We start from the raw sequence: 26524 nt of genomic DNA, 5'->3' as shown, positions 1-26524 counted from the left end.
CCCAAAGACGTGGCGCGCCAACGAGGGGGGGCCTCGCGGGGCCGGAAGCGAGGAATGGGGACCAAGATGGCAGACCTCGATTCCGCTCAGAAGCTGTTAGGGGTGCCTCCGCCGCCTGACGGCGTGGGAGGAGGCAGCTGTTCGGGTATCTCCACTGAGCTCATTCGCTCCCTGACCGAGCTGCAGGAGCTGGAAGCTGTGTATCAACGGCTCTGCGGCGAGGAGGTGGGGGGGGGCTGAGCTGCTTTTTCCAGGAGGATGCAGGGGTAGTGGGCTTAGGAGCCGTCAGTCTTGGGAAATTCAGGCTGTGGGAAGGTCTCTTCTTGCCGAGGAAACAAAAAAGCACCTACTCGAGAAGCAAGCGTGTAGTTGAGTGTAGTTGGGGCGACCTGACTTCTCTGTTTACTCGGTCTGATGCCCCCAAGCATGTTTTCCTGTCATCTAGGCGATCTGCCCCCACTCCCCCGTTGATTTCCCTGGCCCTTAATCTCTAGGTTTCTCCGCCAGAGTGAAGTTAGACTTGAGGGTATACGCAGACTCGCTTGCTTTTCAAAATAAGAGTAAAGGCTCTCTTGCAACGGCTTAGCAATTTTAAAAATTATGAAGTGCTTTTACCCCATTATCTCATTTAAGCGAGAAATCATTGCATATAACCTTGAAGCGTTTTAAGATTTCCTCCTGTGGGAATGAATTTGGGGGTGTAATTTTAGTGTTTCAGTTAAATGCAGGGCTTTATAGAAGCTTGAGATTTTAAGACTCAGGCACAACTGTCTAATCTTGGACAAGTCACTTCATCTCTTGTACCCCTGCATGGTGTCAAATGAGGGGCGTGGGCTATATTCTAAGATTCATTCCTTGCAGCCTGCTTCACTTTTCCGTGCGACTTGATGATGTCAATACAATTTTGAATGCCAGTTGGGCTCCTTGCCAGTCAGAAGAAAGATCTAAACTCTAATCTAAAACTTTAGTAGCTGTTCCCTAAACCAAACTTTTATTAAGGTTGAGCACAAAAGGCAGTTTCAGACTGGAGCAGAGGTGGTCACTGATATCTTGAGAATTTTCAAATATAATATTAACTTATACCAACTCTAGCAGTTTCTAATACGTTTTTCAGCAAGATGTGCTTTATAAAGTTCAGTACTAAGCTTGCATTCAATGAATGGGGGGGAAAATTAAGTCAGTCTTACAAACAGAACAAACAATATTAGTTTTGTATTTGTATTTGATGACTGTCAAGGGCATGTTTTCCTCTGGATCCTACTGGACTATTTTAGTAGAAACATATAGCTAATACTAATGGCTTTTGTTGAGCCATACACGACATGCTATGTTAGGGACTTTATATGTGTTATCTTGTTTGGCTCACACAACAGTCGTATGGGGTATATATTACTGTCCCTATTTTACAGATGAAGAAACTCAAGCATAAGAAGGTTACATTGGTTAAGGTAGTGCAGTAAATGACTTGGCTGAGAGAGAATTATGTTTATCGCTTCTGGCTACTGACTATACACTAGAAGAGACTTTTTATAACTGCCACTTTAGAAGTTTCATTGTTTATTTGAGCCTTTATATATATATATTTTTAATTTATTTTATTTATTTATTTATTTTTGTCTGTGTTGGGTCTTCGTTGCTGCACGCGGGCTTTCTCTAGTTGTGGCGGGCGGGGGCTACTGTTCATTGCGGTGTGCGGGCTTCTCATAGCAGTGGCTTCTCTCATTGTCGAGCACGGGCTCTAGGCGCGCGGGCTTCAGTAGTTGCGGCATGCGGGCTCAGTAGTTGTGGCTCACGGGCTCTAGAGCACAGGCTCAGTAGTTGTGGCACACGAGCTTAGTTGCTCCGCGGCATGTGGGATCTTCCCGGACCAGGGATCGAACCCATGTCCCCTGCATTGGCAGGCGGATTCTCAACCACTGCGCAACCGGGGAAGCCCCGAGCCTTTATATTTTAAATGCCTTCCTGTGTTAGGCACTATGCTAATGAAATTGAATAAAAGTTTATGTTCTCCCTCTGTTGTGTTCATCTCCTAGATGGAATAAGATACACATAAGGTAACAATTATTATGTAATATGGTAAGTGCAAAAATGAAGTATTGTTTGTTAAAGTCCTAGGGGAGCTTAGTGAGAGGAAAGAAGACATTTGAAATGGGATTTACCCTTCAGCTAAGTGGTTGGATTAGATAACTCTTAAGGTTCCTTCTGATCATGCTAATGACAGATTGTTTCTCTGTGTTTCAGAAAGTTGTGGAGAGAGAGCTGGATGCTCTTTTAGAGCAGCAAAACACCATTGAAAGTAAAATGGTCACTCTCCATCGGATGGGGTGAGTCTTCATCTCAGCAAGACCTATTGTTAATTCCATTAGGGTCCACTGGATAAGTTATTATTTTTCCTAACTTTCTGTTACACAATGCAAGTTGAGTTTGAATTGAAAAGGAGCATTACCTCCAGGTAAAGTGTTTACCTAAGGGTATAGTTAAGCTGTCCTCGAAGTGTCCGTGGACCAGCAAGTATCAACATTTGGAAACTTGTTAGAAATGCAAATTTTGGGACCTCACCCCAAACCTATTATACCAGAAACTCTGGGGGTGGGGCCCTAGAATCTCTAGCTTAATGTGCATACCAAGTGGTTCTGACATATGGCTCAAGTTTGAGAACCCCTGTTTTTACAGATTTTGTATATTTTCTAGTCATAAAAATTGCTCTTTGATTTCATCATCCTCTTAGATTGTTGGTTAGTGCATTTTATGCTCACTTAACAATTGGGAGAATCTAAATAGGTTCTTTGGCAGTACCTATTTAGGGGTGTCTTTAGTAGTTATTGACATTAATTTATTATTAAGTATAGGCCTGAGTTTTCACTAAAGCACTCTTGAGAAAAAGCTGTGAATAGAATGAACAGAGCTAATAGTTGTAGGGAGGTACAAAAGAAGTAGAAGATGTAGTCTCCATATGCAAAAAAATTTTTCCATCTCTTCTACTGTCTACTCCTATGGATATGTGTGCTGACAATGTGTCTCCAGTCCCAACCTGCAGTTGATTGAAGGAGATGCAAAACAGCTAGCTGGAATGATCACCTTTACCTGCAACCTAGCTGAGAATGTGTCCAGCAAAGTCCGTCAGCTTGACCTGGCCAAGGTAATCCCGTTGAGCTTTTGATATTTGAGTTAGTAGAGGGCAGTAGAGAAGCTACCACGTTAGAAATTAGAGTAGCACCATCCAATAGAAACCTAATGCAAGATACCAAAACCAGACAAAGGTCTCACAAAAAAACTCCAGACCAATAGCTGTTATGAATATAGGCATACAAATCCTCAAAAACACTAGCAAATCAAATCCAGCAATGTATATTAAAAAAAAGACTATACTGTGACCAAGTGGGATTTATCCCAGGCGTGCAAGGTTGGTTTAGCCTCTGAAAATCAATGAATGTAACATACCATATCAATAGAATAAAGGACAAAAACCATATGATCGGGCTTCCCTGGTGGCGCAGAGGTTAAGAATCCACCTGCCAGTGCAGGGAACACGGGTTCGAGCCCTAGTCCAGGAAGATCCCACATGCCGCGGAGCAACTAAGCCCACGCGCCACAACTACTGAGCCCGCGTGCCTAGAGCCCATGCCCCGTAACAAGAGAAGCCACTGCAATGAGAAGCCCGTGCACCACAAGGAAGAGTAACCCCTGCTCACCTCAAGAAGAGAAAAGCCCGCGCGCAGCAACAAACACCCAGTGCAGCCAAAAATAAAAATAGGTAAAATTAAAAAAAAAAAACAAAAAACACATTATCATCTCATAGACTCAAAAAAAGTATTTGACAAAATCCAGCACCCCTTTTGATAAAAATACTCAACAGACTTGGAATAGAAGAGACTTCCTCAACCTGATAAAGGGTGTCTATGAAAATCCCACAGCTAATATACTTATTGGTCCAAGACTAGGTGCTTCCCCCCCAAGTTCAGGAACAAAACAAGGATGTTAGCTCTTGCTGCTTCTCTTCAACATTGTACTGGAGGTTCTAGCCAGGGCAGTTAGGTAAGAAAATGAAATAAAAGTCATTCAGATTGGAAAAGAAATCTAATAAGAACCCCACATGTGATTTAAAATTTCCCAGTGACCGTTTTTAAAAAGCAAAACAGAAATGGGTGAATATAATTTTAACAATTTAAAAATAACATTTGTTTAACCCATTATATCGGAAATTACTATGAAATGGTATCAGTGAGATATTTTACCTTATTTTGTGCTAAGTCTTTGAAATCCAGTGTGTATTTTACTCGTATACATCTTCATTTGGACTGGTCGCATTTCTTGTCTTTTTTTTTTTTTTAAGATACAGTTTATTGCCACATTTATACCTCTTTTTTTTTTTAAGTTTTTATTTTTATTATATTTTTTTTGGCCGTGCCGCACGGCTTGTGGGATCTTAGTTCCCAACCAGGAATTAAACCTGGGCCACGGCAGTGAAAGCGCCAAATCCTAACCACTTGACCACCAGGAAATTCCCCATGGACTAGTCACATTTCAAGCACTCATTAGCCACAGGTGGTTCGTAGCTGCTGTATCGAACACAAGCACAGGATCTGGGTTCTTGGACAAGTCAGTCCCAGCCTCAGGTTGCCCCTGTGAAATAGCATAACTCTTCCCTATCTATTTGTTCAGATTCTGCCAAAATAATTTACCGTGAAACATTATAGCCACACAGCTACCAGCTCACATATTAAAGTTTTCTTAAATGTTCTTGCTTCTTTAAAACAAAAATACTGGACTTCCCTCGTGGTGCAGTGGTTAAGAATCCACCTGCCAGGGCTTCCCTGGTGGTGCAGTGGTTAAGAATCCGCCTGCCAATGCAGGGGACACGGGTTCGAGCCCTGGTCCGGGAAGATACCACATGTCGCAGAGCAACTTAAGCCTGTGCACCACAACTACTGAACCTGCGCTCTAGAGCCCGCGAGCCACAACTACTGAAGCCTGCACGCCTAGAGCCCGTGCACTGCAACAAGAGAAGCCACCGCAATGAGAAGCCTGCGCACCGCAACGAAGAGTAGCCCCTGCTCGCCGCAACCAGAGAAAGCCCACACACAGCAACGAAGACCCAACGCAGCCAAAAATAAATAAAATAAAATAAAATAAAATAAAATAAAAACGAATCCATCTGCCAATGCAGGGGACACGGGTTCAACCCCTGGTCTGGGAAGATCCCACATGCCGCGGAGCAACTAAGCCCGTGTGCCACAACTACTGAGCCTACGCTCTAGAGCCCGCGAGCCACAGCTACTGAGCCCATGTGCCACAACTACTGAGCCCGCGCTCTAGACCCTGTGAGCCCTAGAGCCCCCCCCCCACCCACCGCTCTGTGCAACTAGAGAAAGCCTGCATGCAACAACGAAGACCCAACGCAGCCAAAAAAAAAAAAAAAAAAAAAATGAAACACTGTAACAACATTGTAAATCAACTATACTCCAATAAAAATTTTAAAAAAAAGAATGAGATACTGATAAAGATAATATATAAAAAGTAAATAAAGCAAAAATACTTTCCATGTATTTTGCATATTTTACTACTTGGTTTACAATATTATGTCCCCAAAATGTCAAATACATTTTGATTGTGTTATAAATTTAACAGTATAAGCCAGATATAAATATGGATTATCCCCGTTCCTGCTTCCATTAAAATAAATGATCTGGTCAATCAAATAAATAAAATTGTGTGATACCCATCAGTAGTATTGACCATCGTCAACAAGTTTTGTGAGTGGTAGTGGTGGTGCTTTTTAGTTTACCAGTGAAAGCTGAAAAGGACCTCTGGTTAATCACATTCAGCTCCTGAAACTCTCTACCTTCTGGAGAGAGATTTTTGAAAGAATAGGACATTGTTTCTAACCACCAGGTCTTTTTGCAGAATCGCCTCTATCAGGCCATTCAGAGAGCTGATGACATCTTGGACCTGAAGTTCTGCATGGATGGAGTTCAGACTGCTTTGAGAAATGAAGATTATGAGCAGGCTGCAGCCCACATTCATCGCTACTTGTGCTTGGACAAGTCAGTCATCGAGCTCAGCCGACAGGGCAAAGAAGGTTGGCATCCCAAACTGTTGATTTGTAGTTTAGTTACAAGCATCTGTAATCTAGTTTAAACATCTGTAATTTCTAGTTTAGGTACAAGCATCTGTAATCTGAACTAGGCAGTCTCAACCAGCAAAAGGACATCTGTTAGGAAATTTCCTTGTCTGGTACTAGACCCTATGTAGGTCCTAGACCATCACGAGGCAGAGGCTGTTATTCCTACTTTACGGAAAAGAAAACTGAATCCAGATCTACTGTTCCTCTGACCCGTGGGTTCTTTACACTTGACCATGTTGCCTGCTTATAAAATTAAAATTAGGGACTTCCCTGGTGGTCCAGTGGATAAGACTGCATGCTCCCAATACAGGGGGCCCGGGGTTGATCCCTGGTCAGGGAACTAGATCCCGCATGCCACAACTAAAAGATCCTGCATGCCACAACAAAGATCCCACATGCCGCAACTAAGACCCAGTGCAGCCAAATAAATAAATATATATTTTTTTTAATTTAAAATTAAATTTTTAGCTTGTTGTTCTGGGCCTTCCATGATCTCAACCCACTCTGTCTTTCTAGCCTTATTTCATGCCATTCACTCATGCATCCATCCATTGTGCACACATTTATTGAGCTCCTCTGTATACCAGGATATGTACTATCTGCAATACTCAGCAAATACTCTGCATCTTTCTGTTTCTAATCCTTTGCTCATTTCATTCCCCTTGCCTGGAATGTATGTTCCCCCTGCTCAGGTATCAAAATCCTGCCCGTCTTTGAGAGATGGAATATCATCTCTAGGAAGCCTTTTCTGATTACTTCAACCAGAAATGTGACTGGGCACCTTTCTTATGACACTTAGCATACACTGAATTTTATTACAGTTATTTGCACACAAATCTTATTTCTTTCAGTTGATTGTAACTTCTCTGACAATAGGATCATAGCTGATTCATCTCTTAATCATCCATATTGTTAGTACAGCATCTTACACACACTAAGTGCTCAATACATATTTTTGGAATGTGCAGACCAGGTGGCATATACCTGACATAGTACCATTCTTTACCTTAATTCTCACTTTCTCCCCATTGTGCAGGCAGCATGATTGATGCCAACCTGAAATTGCTGCAGGAAGCTGAGCAGCGTCTCAAAGCCATTGTCACAGAGAAGTTTGCCATTGCCACTAAGGAAGGGGATCTGCCCCAGGTGGAGCGCTTCTTCAAGATCTTCCCACTGCTGGGTTTGCATGAGGAGGGACTAAGCAAGTTCTCAGAATACCTTTGCAAGCAGGTATGGCTCCTGATTGCTTGGCAGGATAATGTACAGTTCTCCACCTGCAGATTGGGGCACTGGATGGATACATTTTCTGTGGATACTTTTTTACCTCTGTATTTGACTCCCCTTTTCTGCTGTATCCTGGCAGGACTGGATGCATACATTCATTCAACACTTACCTATTACCAGTCTACTGTGTACCAGGCATGGCCTGGACATCTGCTGCTGTACATTTATTTCCAACAGACCAAGTGAAAGTATAGGAAAATTAAAATGCAGATCCTCTGACAAGTTGAATCACCCTTTCCAAGCTGTCAACCAGGGACTGGTTTCTTTTAAGAGCATTCAGAGAAGTTGGTTAATGGTTTTAAGACTTCATAACCAGGCTTGAGTCTCAAAATAAGACTTGGTGGTGAGGGGGGAACCCAGGCTTACGTCTCAAAAATTGAGATGAAGCAGGTGAGGTCACTTAAGATTAAAACTGAAAAAGAAACAGGCTTCAGTTAGTCTCAGCTCGCCTCCGCCCAGCCCAACCTTAGATGGAGAGAAGCAAACATCAGTAGGCATATGTGCGCAGGGTTGTTGTTATTTTTTAACTATATGTCACAGTGCATCCTGTCCCCACGCCCTCAATTCTGTATAATGGAACATTATTTTGCCATTAAGAAAAATGAGACAGTTCCATATGTGCTGACACATTTTACTCTCTAACATGTGATTGGTTAAGTTAAATAACAGTGTGCTATCATTCATGTTTAAAATGAAGGGAGTGGCAGTAAAAATATATGCTTATATAAACATAGGATACTTTTGGAATGGTTAACAGTGGTCGCCTCTCAAAAGGAGACTTAGGAGACCAAGAGACATAGGTAAGATGAAGAACTACTTTTCACCAGACACTCCTTTGTTTCTTTTGAATGTTTAAGTATGTTTTACCCATTCTAAAAATTAACTAAAAATAAAATATAACTGCTTTATGGGACTTTTTCGTTTTAAATTTATTTATTTTTGCCTACGTTGGGTCTTCATTGCTGCACACGGGCTTTCTCTAGTTGTGGCGAGTGGGAGCTACTCTTCATTGCGGTTCGCGGGCTTCTCATTGTGGTGGCTTCTTTTGTTGCAGAGCATGGGCTCTAGGCGTGCAGGCTTCAGTAGTTGTGGCACGTGAGCTCAGTAGTTGTGGCTCGTGGGCCCTAGAGCGCAGGCTCAGTAGTTGTGGCGCAAGGGCCTAGTTGCTCCGCGGCATGTGGGATCTTACCGGACCAGGGATCGAACCTGTGTCCCCTGCACTGGCAGGCGGATTCTTAACCATTGCACCACCAGGGAAGTCCCTATGGTACTCTTTTATCAGTATTATTTTTTTTTTTTAATCAGTACTTTGCCATCTGAAACCTGGAAATGGTTTCTACTGTTAATCCCTTAAAAATCCCTTCCAAGTACCCAGATTCCTTCCCCTGCTCAACGAAGCACCATTAATAATAATGATAACTTTGAGTTATACTTTGAAACAATTATTGAAACTTGGGACTCTCTCCCCAGTTTAATGACTGTAGATGTTATCAAAGAAAAGGAAAGCTTTATTTATACCTCTGAATGGAGGAAGAGTTAACAACTGTGTTAAGTTCTTTGTCTTCCCTGAGGCCTGGACAACCCAGAGCCCCCAAGGGATGTTCCTGTGTGCTGTCTAGGCTTTCAAGCATCAAGGGAAAAAGAAAGCCAATGGGAGGTCTTTTTGGAAAACTGAAGCTAGCCTTTGGTCTAAGAAATATATGTTGGGACTTCCTGGGTGGCGCAGTGGTTAAGTATCCGCCTGCCAATGCAGGGAACACGGGTTCCATCCCTGGTCTGGGAAGATCCCACATGCCGCGGAGCAACTAAGCCCGTGTGCCACAACTGCTGAGCCTGCGCTCTAGAGCCCACGAGCCACAACTACTGAAGCCCACGTGCTCTAAAACCTGTGCGCCACAACTACTGAGCCTGCGTGCTGCAACTACTGAAGCCCGTGCACCTAGAGCCCATGCTCCACAACAAGAGAAGCCACTGCAATGAGAAGCCCGCACAACGCAACAAAGAGTAGCCCCCACTCGCCGCAACTAGAAAAAGCCTGCACATAGCAGCAAACACCCAACGCAGCCAAAAATAAAATTAATAAAAAAAAGTTGAAAAAATAACTTTAACATTCTCTTCTTGTGCGTATATGTACGTATATACGTTCAAAACAGAAATATGAGCAGTTAACCTTTAAAAAAAAAGAAATGTGTGGATTTTCTACTTTTTCAGGTGGCCAGTAAAGCTGAGGAGAATCTACTGTTGGTTCTAGGGACAGACATGAGTGATCGAAGAGCTGCTGTCATCTTTGCAGATACACTCACTCTTCTGTTTGAAGGCAAGCCCCTTTTTCCACTCTCGGGAGACTGGAGACACTTATAACACCTGCATCACTAGCTTTTCTTTTCTCCTCGCTAGCCTGATGCCTTTAATTTAATCCTATGGTTTGCTATGTGTTGACTTATTGGAGAATTAACTTCCCAATTCAGTACCTGATTAGCAAAGATTAGTTAGCGTCTCTCAGATGTTTTGATTCTCCCTAGTCCTTGAGACCCAAACTCTAAGAGTGAATTTAACCCCAAAATAAATGACTGGGAAGAGTGATGCTTATTTCCAAAGATGCTCCTGTAGAAACTATTAGTATTATTTATCAAATGCCTGCTGGTTTACTGTGTATATTTAACAGACAGATTTGCTTAGCAACTCCTGGCACTGACGAGTACAATTTGTGTTCATTTTGGGAAGTAAAACAGCCAAAAAGGGTTGAGTTAGACCCCAGGTCAGTCCTGGATGGAAGAAAGGAGTTTATCTTGTGGGAAGAATATTTGGAATACAACGCTCTCACTTTTTCCCTTCTAGGGATTGCCCGAATTGTAGAGACCCATCAACCAATAGTGGAAACCTATTATGGCCCAGGGAGACTTTATACCCTGATAAAGTATCTGCAGGTGGAATGTGACGGACAGGTGGAGAAAGTGGTAGACAAGTTCATCAAGCAGAGGGACTACCACCAGCAGGTGAGCAGGGGAGGCTTACAGGTGGTTTAGTAGCAGCATTAGCGCGCAACACTGAATAGAATCAATTAGGGAGGGGAGTGAAAAAAGGTGCAGCTAGGAGAAAAATGGCAAATGCAGACTGGCCTGCATCTTGCCCCTCACCAGCTTACTTTGGACTTGAGGTGTTGTCAAGTTAATGATGGCCTCAGTACATGACTGAGAAGGAAATAGAAAGGGCTTCCTAAAAGGAACACAACAGAAATGTTAGACCACTTCTCTATCACAGAATGTACAACAGGGCCTTCCAGTGATTTAATGGAATTTTACTTCTTAAGGTCCTATTCAGTGTTAAGTAATTTGTCTCAAATTTCTCCTTCATTCCTTGAGTGCTAAAGGTAACATTTGCTTTTTTAGAACTTTGTTTCTCCATTCCTTTGAGCAGATAAAGTAAGAGTAGGACTTAGAAATAGGAGTAGCCCCATACAATTTTATTTCTAGAACTCTGGGAGACTCTAGACAGTAGTCCATTGGAACACCACTAGCATCACTTTTAAGTGCGATAACAGAGGTGAATGTTAGCATTATAAATCAAAAGTAAGTCTTTGGGGCTTCCCTGGTGGCGCAGTGGTTGAGAATCTGCCTGCTAATGCAGGGGACACGGGTTCGAGCCCTGGTCTGGGAAGATCCCACATGCCGCGGAGCAACTGGGCCCGTGAGCCACAACTACTGAGCCTGCGCTCTGGAGCCTGTGCTCCGCAACAAGAGAGGCCGCGATAGTGAGAGGCCTGCGCACCGCGATGAAGAGTGGCCCCCGCTCGCCACAACTAGAGAAAGCCCTCGCACAGAAACGAAGACCCAACGCAGCCAAAATAAATAAATAAATAAATAAAAGTGCTTTAAAAAAAAAAAAAAAAAAGTAAATCTTTGGCTCCTCATCCTGAGAGCCTACTTTTGGCTTGTCTGTTAAACAAACTAAACCTAAACATACTTATGCCAGAAGTTTGGAGTGACTAGCGAGGGGCAGATAGAAGGAGGGAGGGGAAGAGCATTCTCATTTCTGTGGTATATTGCAGTTTCGGCACGTCCAGAACAACTTGATGAGAAACTCTACATCAGAAAAAATAGAACCAAGGTAATAATGCTCTTTTCTTCAGCCCATAGGAGTTTGAATTGGTAATCAAGTATCATTCAGAGACTGCTCTCTTACAATGTGGTTTATGTTTTAAAAATACTTCATCTATGACTCTTTTTTTAAATGGAATATAGCATACAAACAAAAGCATATGTATAACATATTTGTGTTTTGTAAAGAATACTAGATCATTACCAATACTTTTGAACTCCCCAAAGTGACTCTCCTCCCCCAAAGGTAACTACTATCCTAAAATTTTTAACTTTTACTTTTTTCTAATAAAAGTAACATATGCTTATTAAAAGAAATGCCAAACATAAAAGTGTATTCATTCAATCAGTAAATTTTTACTCTATACATATTACGTGCCAGGCACTGGTCCTTGGTACTGGGGATATGTCAGAAAGCAAAGTGAGCAAAACAGACATAATTCTTTCTTTGTGGCATTTATGGTCTATAAAGTAGACAATAATAGCTAACATGTATATAGTGTGTACTATCTGCCAAACATTGTTCTAAACACTTAACCAATGTTAAATCATTTAATCTAGGGTTTCTCAGCTTCCATACTATTGGCATTTTGGCTGGGTAATTTCTTTGTTGTGGAGAACTACCTGTGCATTGTAAAATGTTTAGCAGCATCCCTGGCCTCAACCCATTAGATGCTGGTAGCGTGATATCACCAGACACTGCCGAATGTACCCCGGGAGATAAAGTCACCCCCAGTTAAGATCACTGATTTAATCCATAAACACTTTTTACAGATGAGGAAACTGAAGCCTGGAGAGGTTAAGCGACTTGCCCAAGGTCATTCAACTAGAAAGTGGCAGAGCCAGGAATAGAATCCAAGCAGTCTGAGTCTAGAGTTGGTGCTGTTAACCATTACAACATACTGAGCATAGAGTACAGGGAAGCATGTAATAAAGGGATGTAACCTAAGCTGATGAAGTTCAGGAAAAAAAATCCTGAGGAAATGACCTTAGATCTGAGACTTTAAGAGTAAATAGGGGGACCCCCCTGGTGGCGCAGTAGTTAAGACTCCGTGCTCCCAACGGAGAGGGCAGGGGTTCCATCCCTGGTTGGGGAACTAAGATCCCGCATGCCACGCGGCACGGAAAGAGTAAATAGGAATAAGAGGTGAAACGTGTAACACGTAGAGCAGGGAAAGCATGTGCAAAGACCCTGTGTATTTGAAAAACCCAAAGAAGGCCAGTATAGCTGAAGTGCAGAGAGTTGGCAAGAGCCTGCTATGAGATGAACCTGGTGAGGTTGTTAGAGTCAGGCCATTCAGTGTCTTGTATCCTAAGAGCTATGGAAATCATGTGATTACGGTATGACCCGATTTATGTTTTGAAAAGATCTCTTGGACTTCAGTGTGGAAAACGAGTTAATTTTTTCTATAATGTGAGGGAGGGGATCAACTTCATTCTTGGTAATGTGGATATTTGTTATCCCAGCACAATTGTTGAAAAGACTACTCTTTCTTCATCGAATTGTCTTAGCATTCTGGTTGGAAATCTGTTGACCATAAACGTCAAGATTTCTGGACTGTTAGTTAATCTGTATGTCTATTCTTATGCCAGTAAAACCACACTGTCTTGTTTGCTGTAGCTTTGTAGTAAGTTTTAAAATTGGAAAGGGTGAGTCCTCCAAGCCCTTACTTTTCCAAGATTGTTTTGGCTGTTCATCTGGATAGATGAATGGGTGTGAGACACAGTTGAAGGATGTACCCTAAGAAATCCCAGCACAGCTACATGAGGGCTTAGGGAGGTGTGATTTCTTTCACATGAAGCATAGATAATTTTTACTAATAGATAATTTTAAACCACTAACAAAAATACATCTCCCAATCCCTTATTTAGCCCTGGCAGGATTTTAGTGGGTGAATAGTTCAGGTGAAACATGTAAATGGGATATGTGGTTGACAGCTGTCTCTGATTATAATTGGACCAGCAGAGCCAGGAGGTCCATCGGGCAGAGCTGACCCTTCTGGGCCCAGGGGGAAGGGGAGTTTGGGACTATGTTTGCCCTGTAGCTCTTAAATCTGAAGGAATCCAGTGTCCTGCTTATTCTCTCTGCTCCATGTGTCTCAGGGAACTGGATCCTATCCTGACTGAGGTCACCCTGATGAATGCCCGCAGTGAGCTGTACTTACGCTTCCTCAGGAAAAGAATCAGCTCAGATTTTGAGGTGGGGGACTCCATGGCCTCAGAAGAAGTAAAACAAGGTAAAGGCATTTCCCATGTTCTCTTGGGTGGGTTGGGGTATAGTTGGCTCTGTTTTGTAATACTTAAGTCACAGATCTTTTAATAAGGAAATAATTGGGGCTTATTAGTCTGTGGGGGATCTGTGGACAAATTGACTCCCAGGAGGAAATCTAGACTTACCAGATTTTAGAATTGGACTGGCTCTTTGAGGCCATCTAATCATTTTACAGATGAGGACAGCTAAAGGCAAGAGTGGTTCAATGATTTTCCTCTGCTCTTTTCCCCACACTATGCTTCCTCACCAGCTCAGATTTAGGGATTGGTGTTTAGGTGATATGTGCACAAGATAGGTAGATAGATAGAACAAAAAAATATACATAATTTCATGAGGGAACTTAAAGGAGTGATAGAAATATTCTAAAACTGGATTGTGGCTATTGTTACAAAACTCTATAGAATTACTAAAACAAAAAATCATTGAATTGTACATGTACAGTGGGTGAATTTTATGGTATATAAATTATACCTCAATGTAGTATTGAGGTATAATATTGAGAAAAAAATATGTAGTATAAAGAGTATACGAAAAGAGTACATGGTATAAAGAAAGCCTTTCACTCCCTCCCTCAGTCTCCCAGTTCCTCCAGTCGCAATTTTTGAAGGGATAAATATGTTGAATAAAAAGGTGTGCCATAGTCCTATTTCATGGACAAATTGACTCCACGTTTTTAAGAAGACCATTTAATTCCTGCTGGTTGAGTATAGGCAGGATTCCCTGAACTGGAGACCTGAAACTGACCCAACATCTGTGGCATTCTGCATGGCTTGTATCAATAATACACGGCAAGGGAATTATTTATATGACCCAGGTGGTTTTTTCTTTTTTTTTTTTTGCCACGCTGCGTGGCTTGCGGGATCTTAGTTCCTCGACCAGGGATCGAACCCATGCCCCCTGAAGTGGAAGCACGGAGTCCTAACCACTGGATCACCAGGGAATTCCCTGAATTGGTGTTTAAAGGAGGATACATGCTCATTTAGAGTTTGGTGCTTATTGCTGTTATAATAATAACCATGTGTGTTCAGAGTTGCACTGTTTAATACAGAAGCCACAAGCCATTTAATTAAAATTAAATAAAATTAAAAATTCAGTTCCTCAATCATATTAAGCACATTTCAAGTACTTAATAGTGGTACTATATTAGACAACAGATATAGAACATTTCCGTCATCACAGAAAATTCTGTTGGATAGCACTGGTTAGAGAATGAAATGGTCTGTACCCAATATATTTTAGTCTTTGGCTTTGGAAGCTTACGTCTTTTGAATCTTACCAGTTAATTCTAAGGAAATAATGGAAAAGAAGTAAAAACTTCTTTGTACAATAACATTAACTAAAATCTCCAATTACTATGATTTCCAATTATCTCTAATAATGGCAAAATGTTTGGAAATAACCCAGGTGTCTAAAAACAGACCATCTACATGATAAGATATCACACAGCCATTAAAAAATAAGTAAGCTAAAAAGAAGAAAAACTAAGCTATGTAGAAACATTGAAATATTTGTGATATAGTTTTTAAGCAGAATACAAAATTTTATTGGTACTGTGATTATAACCATGTAAATCATGTACAGATTTGGAACAGAGACTAGAAAGGGACCTGAAAAAAATGATCTATTTCCCTTGGGGAGGAAGAGTGAGTATTCCTTTCTTGGCTGTCTCCTAGAGCACCAGAAGTCCCTGGACAAACTCCTCAATAACTGCCTACTGAGCTGCACCATGCAGGAGCTAATTGGTCTATATATTACCATGGAGGAATACTTCATGAGGGAGACTGTCAACAAGGTAGGAGAGAGGACATATCCCTGGGAATTGGGGCTTCCTGTCCAAGAAGCCAGGCTGAAGGGAATGGCCGAGGCATGTCATAGTTCTTGGTCCTGCTTTGAGAATACCCTTGCATGCAGACTGAGTGTACTGCTTTGAATAGTTAGAGGGCATCTTTGGAGTGATCAGGCTCTTTGTGGACCCAACTGGGACTTCTTTCCCAAGGATCACAAAAGAACACCTCAGCTCCTCAGGGAATCTGCCTGTTCCCTGCCTCCCTGGAGGTATGTGGGTGAGGAGCCTTGGGAAAGAAGGGCCTTGCCTGGTGTCTTACAACCTACGTAACAGATGTTCCCAAGGCAAACGCCCTAAATACTTAATTTCCTAACGTGGTGATCAGTAGGGAAGTGAGCTATTTTGGCAAGGAAGAACCACACCAAGCTGTGACCAGAATAAGCTATGTTGGGAAAAACATGGACAAGGTACAGAAAAGGGAGCAGAGCCAGGGCCTGTTCCAGAACCATCTAGAACCGTGACATACAGAACTGGGGCCCTCATTGGGTGCTTTGCTTTTTGTGTAGGCTGTGGCTCTGGACACCTATGAGAAGGGCCAGTTGACATCCAGCATGGTGGATGATGTCTTCTACATTGTTAAGAAGTGCATTGGGCGGGCTCTGTCTAGCTCCAGCATCGACTGTCTCTGTGCCATGATCAACCTCGCCACCACAGAGCTGGAGTCTGACTTCAGGTACAGTTAACACCCTTTCTGCTTTCTAGGAGGCAAAAGGGTCCTAGTTGTGGTTGCTTCCTGAGGCCCATTTTGTTTCTTCCTTTTTTTCCTTATGATTGTAGTTCAGTTCTATACAGGATATAAGCTCCCATCCGTAGCACAACATCCTTGACTCCAGGCAGTTGTACAGCAACTAGATATGTTATAGGCCAAATCTGTGTTCCCTGGACTGGATTGGAGGAGTTATTAGCCCTCAGACCTAGGAAAGAGACCAGGCAGCTCAGATGAGGGCAGTAGTTGTAATATTAACAATGATAATTACCACTGCTACAGACCAGGCACTGTGCTAACTTCCTGCTCCTGTTCGGTCCTAATAGCGACCCTATGAGGTAGGAACCATTAGCTCTCTTTTGTAAATGAGGAAAAGGCTCAGGGAGATCACACATCTCATAAATGGTAGAATATGGAGTAGAGTGTGACATTCAAAACCTATTCTCTCAACTCTGACACGGTACTGCCTTTCACTAAGCTGTACTGCCTTCTCTTGAGTTTTTTGGAGCTCAGTGGCGTTAAGTGAAAGCCTCATAGGGAGTAAAGAGTTGGCCAGTCTCTTCTGTATTCTTTCATATCAGTGCCTTTGAGAGGGTGTTGGCCTCTCATACCCTGGCTGCTCAGCGTCTCCTATGGTGATCTCAAGGATTGGTTATTCCCTGGAAAGAGCAACTTATGCTTCTGGGTCAGGGTAGTGAGCCCTTTGGTGCTGCTGAACTGGAGGCCAGGTTGAGTGCTGTCAATCCTCATATGCCAATCTGCCCCCCAGGGACGTACTGTGTAACAAGCTGCGGATGGGCTTCCCAGCCACCACCTTTCAGGACATCCAGCGTGGGGTGACAAGTGCCGTGAACATCATGCACAGCAGCCTCCAGCAGGGCAAATTTGACACTAAAGGCATCGAGAGCACTGACGAGGCCAAGCTGTCCTTCCTGGTAGGTAGCCCCACAGGTTGGAAGCTGCTCAATTTATCTCAAGGGGTTGAACTGTGACCTCTAAGCCACAGTATAACAAGCCTTCAACTGGAGACTTTTCCTCCAGTGTCTATATACAAGGAAAACTCATCCTTTAAGGAAAGCTCCTCCTAGAAGGTTGTGAAACCATTTCTTACCCAGGGACCTATTTCAGAGCAGCCCGAACCAGGACATGCACTGTTCCCTGCCTGGAAGGCTAGGCGCCTCAGCTCTCCCCAGCGCTTATTCCCAAGAGCACTACCTAGCTGTTGAGGGGCTCCACTGAGTATCAAGCTTGGATTACATCTGTGCCAGGCCCCCAGACTACTTCCCTGAGGACATCCCACAACATGGGTTGGGGCTGACCCGTGAGGCCTACCAAGCTGCTTTTCTAGCGCACTTCTCAGGCTCTCAGCTTCCTCAGAAAGGTGACCTTCTTAAAGTCCTGCTACACAGAATGGCAGTCTTACCATTGTGTGACAGCTGGGGAAGGAGAAGCGTGGAAGGATGAAGGAATTTATACAGGGTAACAACCAATTTGTGATGAGCCAGAAAGAATGCAGATGAGCCCTGGGCTTGTGATCAGGCGTTTCTGGCACATGGTGTCTTTTCGTGTGTGGGTACAGCGCCGTCAGAGGTCATTCTGCTCCACCCCCACACTGGCCAGGCTCTGAGTCTGCTTGGCTCCTGGGGTTCAGAGACCTGACGGAAGCATCCAATAGCAGAGCTCTCAGTCAACAGTCCACAGATGGGGTCTCTGAACACCTGGGGGTAGGATGCAAAAATGTATACATGTTTTTTTTCTGGAAGCAAGGTCCTTAGCTTTTATCATTCTTAAAGGGGCCTATAACACCAAAAGAGTTAAGATGTTGCTTTCAGAGACAGAAGCCTAAACATGCTAATATCTACCTTGCCCCTATGCAGGGGAGCCCACAGTAACTAGTCCTCAGACAGATCCAATGAAGTCTATTTAGGAAACCTTACTTTCTCCTTGTCATTGAAAATATCTTCCCTGAGCATGGGTTCTGTCTTTTTAGGATGTCATGGTTGCCAAAAAAGAGGATGAACTCCAAGAAACTATTGCCTCTGAAATATGGTACCTTTGGAGAACTTTGCCAAAATTTCTGGCAACCAGCTTCATATGATCGTGAACTGACTTAAATTTTTTGTTTTGTTTGCATTCTGTTTCATTTTTTATAGAACTTATTTTCATTCTTTGATTTCTCTGCTCAGAAATGACTCCTTGCTACCTACCACATCAAAACTAGACATCTTTGCCTGATGGTTTGCTGAAGGCCTCCAGAATCTGATCCATCCTGTCACTCTAGTCCTATTTTCCATCCCTTGGCTCCACGAGTCCCCAGTAGGCTGGCTGCTGTGTGTTCACACGTTCGCTGCTCCCATTCAGACAGCTTCATTGTTTGAGGGCCCAGAAGATAAGGCCAACAAGAAAAGGTGATGCTAAATGCTTGGTGACAGTTTTCTGGTTTTCCTGATGCCAAGTACTTAAAATGTCATCACTCCCACTGGAGGACCTATTTCTTATGTCGCCTTGATTCATTTGGCTGTCAAGATGAATTCCCCAACAGTGCTGATGTATCATTCACCATGAGCTAGGTATAAGCCCAGTGAATCCATGCTTACAAGGACTGTCAGTACAAGGAAACTTTGACATCAAAGTTTTTGGTGTTTGAAATCAATACCATTTGAACTCAAATCCATTTTTCCCTCATGACAGATTTTACTTATGCCCTCAAATGCCTTGGAAACATTTATGTTGTGGCCTTCATCCTTGAGCTGTCATGACAGTGCAGTTATTTCTCTGGAAGCTTGTGATGTTAGCAGCCTTGTGCTGTGGCATGCTAATGAAAGACCTCAAGTCTCATCCATCCGCCATGCAAGTGGTCTTAGCAGCATTGTCAGCAGCGTGATCTTGCAGTATTAGCTGTAGGACACTGACAAGGGCAGTATTTTTGTGGAAGACAGGAGGGACATCCTAATCTCAATCCCTGGGGTTCTGGGATTCTTCTTTCACCCTGAAATCCTGAAGTTTCTGACTCATCTCTTGAAATACTAGCCCCTCTCTACCTCACCTCGGCCTTCCTGGTCATGGCACCAGCACACCAGTTCAAAGGCAATGTGATCTTCTCAAACTCTAATTTCTCCCACACAAGGCCTCTAAATTAGTATTCCCAAACCAGAGCTGTGCTCGTGTGGCATTCACCCGCTTTAAATAATCGTCAGTGCCACTCCATTGTCCACAGGACACCATAGCACCCAATTCCCAGTCTGACTTCACCCATCTCTGCAGCTCCACCTCTTGTCATTTCCCTGCACATGTCTGTGCACTGACTCTCCTGGTCCCCAAATACCTTTTTGGATTTTATGCCACTCTGCATTTGCTTATGTTATCCTTTCTCCAGAAGACAGTTATTCACTCATTCATTCATTCAACAAATATTTATTGAGAAACTTCTATATATCAGGCACTGTTCTAGGTTTTTGAGCTGCACTGCCCAGTATGGTGTGGCTATTTAAATTTAACTTTAAACTAAAAATCCAGCTCCTGAGTTGCACCAGCCACATTTCAAGTGCTCAGTAGCAACACATGGCTATTGCTACCGTACTGGACAGTTCAGATTTAGAATACTGCCATAATCAAGAAAGTTCTCTTGGACGGTGCTATGCTAGAGATACAGCTGTAGAGAAGACAGACTAGATCCCTGCCTCCTGGAGCTCTCATTCTAGTGGGAAAGGGAAACAAGAAACAAACAAGACAATATCAGATAATCCTAAGTACCATTAAGGTAATACCAAACAGGACACTGGACTAGAGGAGGCCGATGGGGGTGGAGAAATGTACTCACCCTCCTCTCCTCTCAGAATTATGTTCCAGCCTTTTAAGTTCCACTCAGTTACCTACTCTACCATGGAATTTCCTAGAATGCTTCAGACCAAAACATTGTGTCTTTCCTCTAAATGACCATAGCAGTTTTTACCTTAATTGTCACTTTTGTCACATGCTGCTTTTTATGATTGGTGTTTCTGCGCCAAGCTCATAAGGCCGTTGAGTTATGAAGGAAGGAGCCCTTGGCCTAGAGTGGGGAGACCTAAATTCTAATCCTGGCTCTAATCCTGTCACTCTTTGAATTGCTGTCCTCTTACCCTGCTTTATTTTTCCTCATGGCATTTATCACTACCTGACACTTATTTATTGACTTCCCTTCTGGAATGTAAACTCTGCGAGGGGATGGATTTTGTCTGTTAACTGCTTTCTTCCCAGTACCTAGAACAGTGCCTGGCACATAGTGGGCACTTTAAATATTTGCTGAATCAAAAGTTGACTGACCTTGGTGAATTATTTCACCTTCTTAGGAGTCATGTTTCCACCTGTGAGCTGGCTTGATAATACAGTTGACTCTTGAACAACACAGGTTTGAACTGCACAGGTCCACTTACACGTGGATTTTTTTCAATGGTAAATACTACAGTACTATACAATTCACAGTTGGTTGAATCTACAGATGCAGATACGGAGGGCCAACTCTAAGTTATATGCTAATTTTCAACTGCATTCCTAACCCCTGCGTTGTTCAAGGGTCAACTATACTTGTTTTGCAGAAGGTATTCAACAGAGCCAAAGAACTAATGATGAGAAAATGCCTCATAGGTGGCAGGCTCTCAGGAAGCATTTATTTAATCAATGTCAGCCATTGCATCACTGACTTGGGCTTGGAGGTTTGGAGCCCAAGGACTTCTCCGAGACTTGCATGCCTAAACATGGAACAAAAAGACCTGAAACCTTGGGTCATTACCTCTGAGGTCAGATGGCTTTGCTGCCTTTGTGTCAAGCCCAGGAGAAAGGGCGAGCCTGGTTCACCATTCTCCCCACTGAGACCTGAGCCCCCTGCCTGATGACACTGGTGTGGGTGGTCCTTAGCACCCCCCCCCCGAGCCTCAGGAGTGCAGCTGTCAGCCAGTCTAGCCTTGGAGAGGGTACAAATAATAGTGAGCAGGAAGTCACACTCTTCTGTCCTTGTCTCCCAGGTGACCCTGAACAACGTGGAAGTCTGCAGTGAAAACATCTCCACTTTGAAGAAGACACTGGAGGTACAGGGGAAATTGCCTATCAGCTTTCAGTGGCTGTAGCCTCCCCAGGCCTCCTTTTGAGAGTGAGCCCTGTGCACTCCTCCTAGTGGGGGCTATGGCATTCCCTGGCATTGAGCCAGCTCTTCTTCAGAGCATTTGAGGGGGATTCATTAGTGAATGACATGGTAGCAGGACATCTCTGAACTATGGGAAGAGCTCTGACCCATGAGTTAGGAGATCAGAATTCAAATTAGCTCTTCCAGCACATACTTGGCATGTGACCTTGGACAAATCCCTTAACTCCCTGAGCTTCAGTTTTCTCATCTATGAAACAAGATACAGATCTCCATGGTGCCCTGCGTTGGGTTTGTTGGGTGGCCCGATAAAAAACAGGATTGAAAGCACTTTATAAAAGTGATAAAGCCCTCTATAAATTTTGAGATTAAGATGATATGGGGGGAATTCCCTGGCGGTCCAGTGGTTAGGGCTCCGTGCTTTCACTGCCGAGGGCGCAGGTTCAATCCCTGGTCGAGGAACTAAGATCCTGCAAGCTGCATGGCGTGACCGAAAAAAAAAAAAAAAAGATACAGGGTTCACGTAACCCTGTACAGAGCCAGTTGCTGTTGTCATTTTTTAAAGGAAGGCCATGTAACAGTGGAAATTGCTTGGGCTTGGAAGTCACATACCCCTGAGTTCAAGTCCCCACTTGACCACTGACCAGTTGTGTGGCCTGAAGCAAGTTCCAAGGACCTCTCCCTGCTAGATCAGTCCCTTTGCAGCTCTTCCTCACAGCTGCTCCTACTGTAGCCAAAATGGCACCAACTGTTAGGAGGCTATAGGAAATGCAGGCAGCTCCTGCCAACCCAAAGCAGCTCCCCCTGTGGCATTCTCTACAGCTAGACCTTAGTGTGGGATTAGGAACAGGTGCTCTGGAGCCATAATTCCCAGCTTGAATCCCAGCTTCAGGACTTACTGCTGTGTGGCTTTAGGCAAGTTATTAATTTCTCTGTGCCTTAGTTTCCTCATCTATACAGTAGGGATAATAATAGTGCCTGCTCCATAAGAAAGGTACTTTAATTAATAAAAGTAAAATGCTTAAAACCGGGCCTGGCACACAGTGAGCACTTAAATCTTACCTATGGTCATGACAATATCCCCTGGGCAGCCAGACCAAATTATTTACAAAGCAGATCCTATTACAGTAGCTAGTGTCTCCTTAGTGCCTACTACGTTCCAAGCACTGGGCTAAGCACTTTGTGCATCATCTCATCCAACTCTCACAACCACCATGGGAGCAGGAATGTGTTCCCACTTTATGGCCAAGGAAATTAAAGCTCAGAAGCTTTAAATCACTTGACCAAGGTCGCTCAACTAATACATGGCTGAGCCAGGATTTGAAGCCAGGAATGCCTGACTCTAAAGGTGTGAAAAACTTCTGATATTTGTGTTTCTTACTCACACCCCCTGACCCCAATACCCTCATATTACAAAGAGGGAAGTGGGAGCCAAATGACTAGCCACAGGATCAAATCCAGCTTTCCTGAGACCCAGCCAGGGTTCTTGCCTCGGATTGACCAGAGCCGCTCCCAGAGAAGGCTGGAATAGGAGAAATGGCTGGTTTCATGTTGGCCTCTTCGCCCTCCTCACACGCCCATGGCCCAGGCATGCTCAGAAGCCTGATGGCTGGGTGTTCTCCCCTAGAGTGACTGCACCAAGCTGTTCAGCCAAGGCATTGGAGGGGAGCAGGCCCAGGCCAAGTTTGACAGCTGCCTTTCTGACTTGGTTGCCGTGTCCAACAAATTCCGAGACCTCTTGCAGGTAAGCCCCAGGTTCAACCGCTGCCTGAATCCTGGGCCTGTGTCTCGCTCTGAGAATATTGTCACTGGCTTATCATGGGCTTCGTGCATATAAGGAAACGGGAGGGGGGAAGAGGAGGCATGAGGGGGCAGAGTGCAAGCCACTGAACTTGTGCGAGTCCCTTGAAGACTAAAGGTTTTTCAGCAGTGCAGCTGTCACGTTGACAAGCTGGCATTCTGGTCCTCTAGAATCTCCACAGTGCCAGGAGTCCTCAGAAGGGTCCTCAGAGGAAGTTGAACCATGTGGGTACTGAGATCTGCTTGGCCTTAGCCAAAGGTGCTGCCTAGTACCAGGCACTCAGAAATCTCTTCTTTCTAGAGTTTAACAGACCAACCCCATGGTCTCATCTCTGGCCTGGACCTGAATCAGAATATATCTGGAAAGGAACAGGTTGTTCCTGGCGTCTTTGATTAGCATTATTTCTGTGAGACTTCAGACAGGGCCTGCAGAAAAGCCTCATGGCTGGAAGGATGCCCTGATAGTCAAAGGATGGGTGGAGCAGGAGAAAGGGAAGGGATGGAGGCACGTGCCTTCTGTGTCTGATGCGTCTCTGCCTTGTCCTACAGGAAGGGCTGATGGAGCTAAACAGCACAGCCATCAAGCCACAGGTGCAGCCTTGGATCAACACCTTTCTCTCTGTTTCCCACAACATCGAGGAGGTCAGCCTGACCACGGACGGCCACCAAGCCCAGGATTACCCCTCATTCCCCAGCCCACAGCTGGAGCGCAGTGGAGCTGTCTGAACAGACTAGACCTTACATATTTCTCAGGCCCACTTCCCTCATGCTCAAAGGCTAGGTTCCTCCCAGAAACAGGTGGTTCCTCCCAGAAACAGGTGGTTCCTCCCAGAAACAGGTTGTTCCTGCAGTCAGAGGGCTGCGAAAGACATCTAAAGGGAGTTTGCCTTGACCTGACGCATTCTCATTTATTGAGGCTCTTTTTGCCCCACATCTTATAGACTTGGGACCTTCCTCCCTCCCACTCCCCCTCCCCCTCCCCTCCCTCCCCCTCCCCTCCCCCTCCCTCCCCCTCCCTCCCCCTCCCTCCCCCTCCCCCCTTCCCTCCCTCCCCCTCCCCCCTTCCCTCCCTCCCTCTCTCTCTCCCTCTCTGCGCTGGGTCTTCATTGCTGCGCGCGCGCTTTCTCTAGTTGCAGTGAGCAGGGGCTACTCTTCATTGCGGTGCATGGGCTCTAGGCGCGCAGGCTTCAGTAGCTGTGGCACGCAGGCTCAGTAGTTGTGGCTCGCGGGCTCTAGAGTGCAGGCTCAGTAGTTGTGGTGCACGGGCTTAGTTGCTCTGCAGCATGTGGGATCTTCCCAGACCAGGGCTCGAACCCGTGTCTCCTGCGTTGGCAGGTGGATACTTAACCACTGCACCACCAGGGAAGCCCTTCTAGCCTAATCTTTTCATTCCTGTATAACATGAGATACAAGAGGGGATAAACTGCCAGGAGCTTTACCATATTGCATGGGCCACTGCTGCAGCCCAGGGCTGTTTGCTGGTCAGCAGTGTGATGCAGAAACAGCAGCAGTTTCTGCCAGCCTGATTTTAAGCTGATTTTAGGCTGGATGAGTCATAAGCTACAAGGGTGGGGGTGAATGGTCCTTCTTGGAGACGCCCCTGGTGACCCACCTTGCTTCCTGATAATAGGAAGAATTCAATGACTATGAGGCCAACGACCCTTGGGTACAACAGTTCATCCTTAATCTGGAGCAGCAAATGGCAGAGTTCAAGGTGAGCAGGGGCTCTTGGGACCAGCCTGTAGAATTACCCACCTCTGCCCCCATCAGCAGCCTGAGGCTTCTCATCACACTCCTGCTGGGAACCCAGGAAGCTCTTCCAAGCCCCAGGCCATAGAGATACTCCCACAGGAGAAAGACTCCTGGGAGGCAGAGGGGTGAGGTGGGACTCCCGCTGATGCCTAACCTGTTTGCAGGCCAGCCTGTCTCCAGTCATCTACGACAGCCTGACCAGCCTCATGACCAGCCTTGTCGCAGTCGAGTTGGAGAAAGTGGTGCTGAAGTCCACCTTCAACCGGGTAATGTCAAGGGAGCACAGGCCCCCCACTCTGTTGCTTTCCCTCTAAGGAAGACAAGTTCGTCCCCTCTGTCTGCTACCCCCAGGCCCTGCATATCTAGGCTCAGTCCTGCCCTGAGGCAGTGGGGCCAGCTGAGGCACCATCTGAGGCCCAGCTGGCCTTGCGGCCCAGCACTGAGCGAAATTGGGGGCCAGTTCTGCTTGGCCAGAGGGCCAGGCCTTAAACAGTGACTGGGCTCGTGTTCCCTTGCAGCTGGGCGGTCTGCAGTTTGACAAGGAACTGAGGTCACTCATTGCGTACCTCACCACAGTGACCACCTGGACCATCCGAGACAAGTTTGCCCGGCTCTCCCAGATGGCCACAGTCCTCAATCTGGAGCGGGTATGTAGGGCTCCCTTGGCCTAGCCAGAGAAAGGTGACTGGGAAGAGAGGCAGAGACAAAATTTGAATCCCTGCCACTCCCTCAAAACCAAGTCTCCACCAGCAACCCAGCCCTCCAGGCCACCTTCTTCCTGGGCACCCCTGCTCTGCCTCTGGTGGAGCCCAAGGCCTTCTCTCAAGATAGCCCCTCCTTGCTGACTCGTCTCTGTTCTTCCCCGTAGGTGACCGAGATCCTAGATTACTGGGGCGCCAACTCTGGCCCATTGACGTGGCGCCTCACTCCTGCTGAAGTACGCCAGGTGCTGGCTCTGCGCATAGACTTCCGCAGCGAGGACATCAAGAGGCTGCGCCTGTAGCTGCCAGGGTGACCCCACCTGGCCCATCACGCTTTGGGGCCCATTCCTTAAGTGGCCACAGCCCAGACTGTTCCACTGCTGGCAGCAGGGAAACAAGGCCCCGACGCAGTCCACTGTCTGTTCTCAGACCTGTCAGGGTGCTTTGGGGGACAGTCTCTCCCCACCAAGTGAGGTAGGTCCCCCTTGGCTCCTAATTAGGTGGGGAAGCCAGGGCAGGCCAGTCTCCTGCATGGGTAGTCATTCTCTCGTCCTTGGACACTGCAGCAAATGGGCTGCCTCCCTGCCAGTCTTAAAGGACTTGGGTTTATCTAGGGACCTAAGGAATTAGGTTTATTCCGAGGAGAGGCTATGATGTTTATGATCACCCTAAATAAAGATACTCCTTGAAGAGATGCCAGTGTGCTGTTTCCAGGAAGGGCTGGATGCTACAGAGCGACAGGTCCATCAGTTGCACTGAAATGTGAAGGCAAAAGCCTAAATCCTCAGCCTCCTCCCACACCCAGAGAGGCACATGGCCACCACCA

The 26524-nt window shown here is 45.1% G+C and overlaps 1 protein-coding gene across 3 annotated transcripts; it reads left to right on the top strand.

The window, feature by feature from the left end:
• The first annotated feature begins 49 nt into the window (after positions 1–49).
• Positions 50–26392, top strand: COG4 (component of oligomeric golgi complex 4). Of its 3 annotated transcripts, none has more exons than XM_061173195.1 (19): positions 50–225; positions 2242–2324; positions 3025–3139; positions 5905–6079; positions 7161–7354; positions 9620–9725; positions 10247–10404; positions 11457–11515; positions 13609–13742; positions 15451–15569; positions 16130–16296; positions 17099–17264; positions 21330–21392; positions 23073–23189; positions 23795–23887; positions 24876–24959; positions 25162–25263; positions 25516–25644; positions 25866–26392. In XM_061173195.1, the coding sequence occupies exons 1-19, from the start codon at positions 55–57 to the stop codon at positions 25998–26000; spliced, it is 2370 nt and encodes a 789-aa protein (XP_061029178.1). In that variant the 5' UTR covers positions 50–54; the 3' UTR covers positions 26001–26392. The 3 variants fall into 3 exon arrangements, with proteins under 3 accessions (XP_061029178.1, XP_061029179.1, XP_061029180.1); XM_061173197.1 differs by having other exon boundaries at positions 55–145; XM_061173196.1 differs by lacking the exons at positions 23073–23189; positions 23795–23887.
• The last annotated feature ends 132 nt before the right edge of the window (positions 26393–26524 follow it).

The sequence above is a fragment of the Eubalaena glacialis genome, chromosome 18 (assembly GCF_028564815.1).
Source record: "Eubalaena glacialis isolate mEubGla1 chromosome 18, mEubGla1.1.hap2.+ XY, whole genome shotgun sequence".
NCBI classification, from domain to species: Eukaryota; Metazoa; Chordata; class Mammalia; order Artiodactyla; family Balaenidae; genus Eubalaena; species Eubalaena glacialis.
This window is presented reverse-complemented; position numbering and strand designations above follow the sequence as displayed.

Excerpts from the sequence above, each read along its gene's own strand:
- COG4 (XM_061173195.1), top strand. The coding sequence starts at position 55 with ATGGGGACCAAGATGGCAGACCTCGATTCCGCTCAGAAGCTGTTAGGG. Across the intron at positions 10,405-11,456 it reads AGAGGGACTACCACCAGCAG|TTTCGGCACGTCCAGAACAA; the intron begins GTGAGCAGGGGA and ends GGTATATTGCAG. Across the intron at positions 25,645-25,865 it reads CAGTCCTCAATCTGGAGCGG|GTGACCGAGATCCTAGATTA; the intron begins GTATGTAGGGCT and ends TCTTCCCCGTAG.